The sequence below is a fragment of the Myodes glareolus genome, chromosome 3, assembly GCF_982192425.1.
Source record: "Myodes glareolus chromosome 3, mMyoGla1.1, whole genome shotgun sequence".
NCBI lineage: Eukaryota > Metazoa > Chordata > Mammalia > Rodentia > Cricetidae > Myodes > Myodes glareolus.
Window position 1 is genome coordinate 74453929 of NC_142028.1, and position 1726 is coordinate 74455654.

The 1726-nt window shown below is 43.4% G+C and overlaps 1 protein-coding gene across 1 annotated transcript; it reads left to right on the plus strand.

The window, feature by feature from the left end:
• The first annotated feature begins 431 nt into the window (after positions 1–431).
• LOC125410807 (olfactory receptor 2A12-like) lies at positions 432–1370 on the plus strand. Its single transcript, XM_048450553.3, has one exon. It carries the CDS (start codon positions 432–434, stop codon positions 1368–1370), a length of 939 nt encoding a protein of 312 aa, XP_048306510.3.
• The last annotated feature ends 356 nt before the right edge of the window (positions 1371–1726 follow it).

Genomic DNA, 1726 nt, shown 5'->3' on the forward strand with positions numbered 1-1726 from the left:
TACTTGGGAAAATAGAAAAAGACAAGATCTTCTGAGTAAATTGGGAGCATGGGGACTTTGGGAGAGGGTTTGACAGGAAGGGGAGAAGCAGGGAGGGGAGCCTCGAAAAATGTAGAGCTCAATAAAAATCAATTTAAAAAATCAAGGCATATTGCTATGAAAAAATTATTACTTTTATTTTACGTGTGTGACTTTTTGCCTACATACATGTTTGTGTACAATGTGTGTGTCTTGCTGTGGAGAAAAGACAAAGGAGTCAGATCTTCTGGAACTGGAGTCACAGGCAGCTCTCAGTTGTCTTTTTCTCTGTAATAGCTGTCAGTGTTCTTAACCTTTGAGCCATCTCACCAGCCTGTATCTTTCATTTCTACCTCTATAGCTGGAGTGTGTCAGGTGACACAGATGAATGTGATTCTCTTACAGGCACCACCATGTTGATGATTCCAGAGCAGAACCAGAGTTGGGTTTCTGAGTTTATCCTGCTTGGCTTCTCCAGTGACCCCACAACAAACAGCATCCTCTTCACTGTGTTCCTTCTCATCTACCTGTGCTCAGTCATGGGCAATGGGCTCATCATCCTGCTGATCTGCCTGGACTCACATTTGCACACTCCCATGTACTTCTTCCTCTGCATACTTGCCATGTTGGATATGAGCTATGTCACCACCACCATGCCCCAGATGTTGGTACATCTTCTTGCTAAATCTCAGACCATCTCTTTTGCTGGCTGCTGGATACAGATGTATGTGTTTGGTGCCCTGGCTACGACTGAGAGCACTTTCTTTGTTGTCATGGCTTATGACAGATATGTGGCCATTTGCCACCCACTTCACTATACTATCATCCTCAACTGGAAACTGTGCATATGGTTGGCAGCAGGGACTTGGATCTGTGGTTTCTTCTTCTCTTTGTTCCATACATTCTTTACCATGAGTCTGCCATACTGTGGACCTAACAGGGTTAGCCACTACTTCTGTGACAGCCCTTCAGTGCGTAGCCTGGCTTGCATGGATACCCACCTCATTGAGATGGTAGACCTGGTCTTGAGTGCTTTTCTGGTTGTTGCTCCCATTTCCATCATTGTGGCCTCCTACATTCTCATTGCCATGGCAATTCTCAAGATCAAGTCTACCCAGGGACGCTGTAAGGCTTTCTCTACCTGTGCCTCCCACCTGACTGTGGTCTCATTCTTCTACGGTCCATCCTCTTACATCTACATGAAGCCCAACTCCAGCTACTCCCCTGAACGAGACAAGCAGATCTCACTCTTTTACAATGCCTTTACTGCCTTGCTCAACCCTCTGGTCTACAGTCTGAGGAACAAAGACATCAAGAGGGCATTTCTCAAGGTTATAGGGCATAGTATATAACCACAATCCAGAACAAGCGGAGTTAGTGAATTCAATGTTTAAGGAACAGTGTCTTTATTGTCTGTAACTGACCTGTGCATTTGAATGCACATTGTAATTGGTAATTGGGACAAACCACTGTGTAACCATGGAGGCCCTTTTGATTGCTGAGCTTCATTAAGGTGTAATCCAAAACACCTCATTAATTTTACTAGATTATACTTGTAGAGATTTCCTCTTTTTTAACATTTTTATTTATCCTTTGGGAATTGTACTTCATACTCCCCAGTCCCACTAATTTCTCATTCCTTCCATATCTGTCCTCCATCCTTATAACTTCCTCCCCCCAAAATAAAAAATTAAAATAATGAACACAT

Bases quoted from the DNA above. Each gene is read 5' to 3' on its own strand.
- LOC125410807 (XM_048450553.3), top strand. From the start codon at position 432: ATGTTGATGATTCCAGAGCAGAACCAGAGTTGGGTTTCTGAGTTTATC.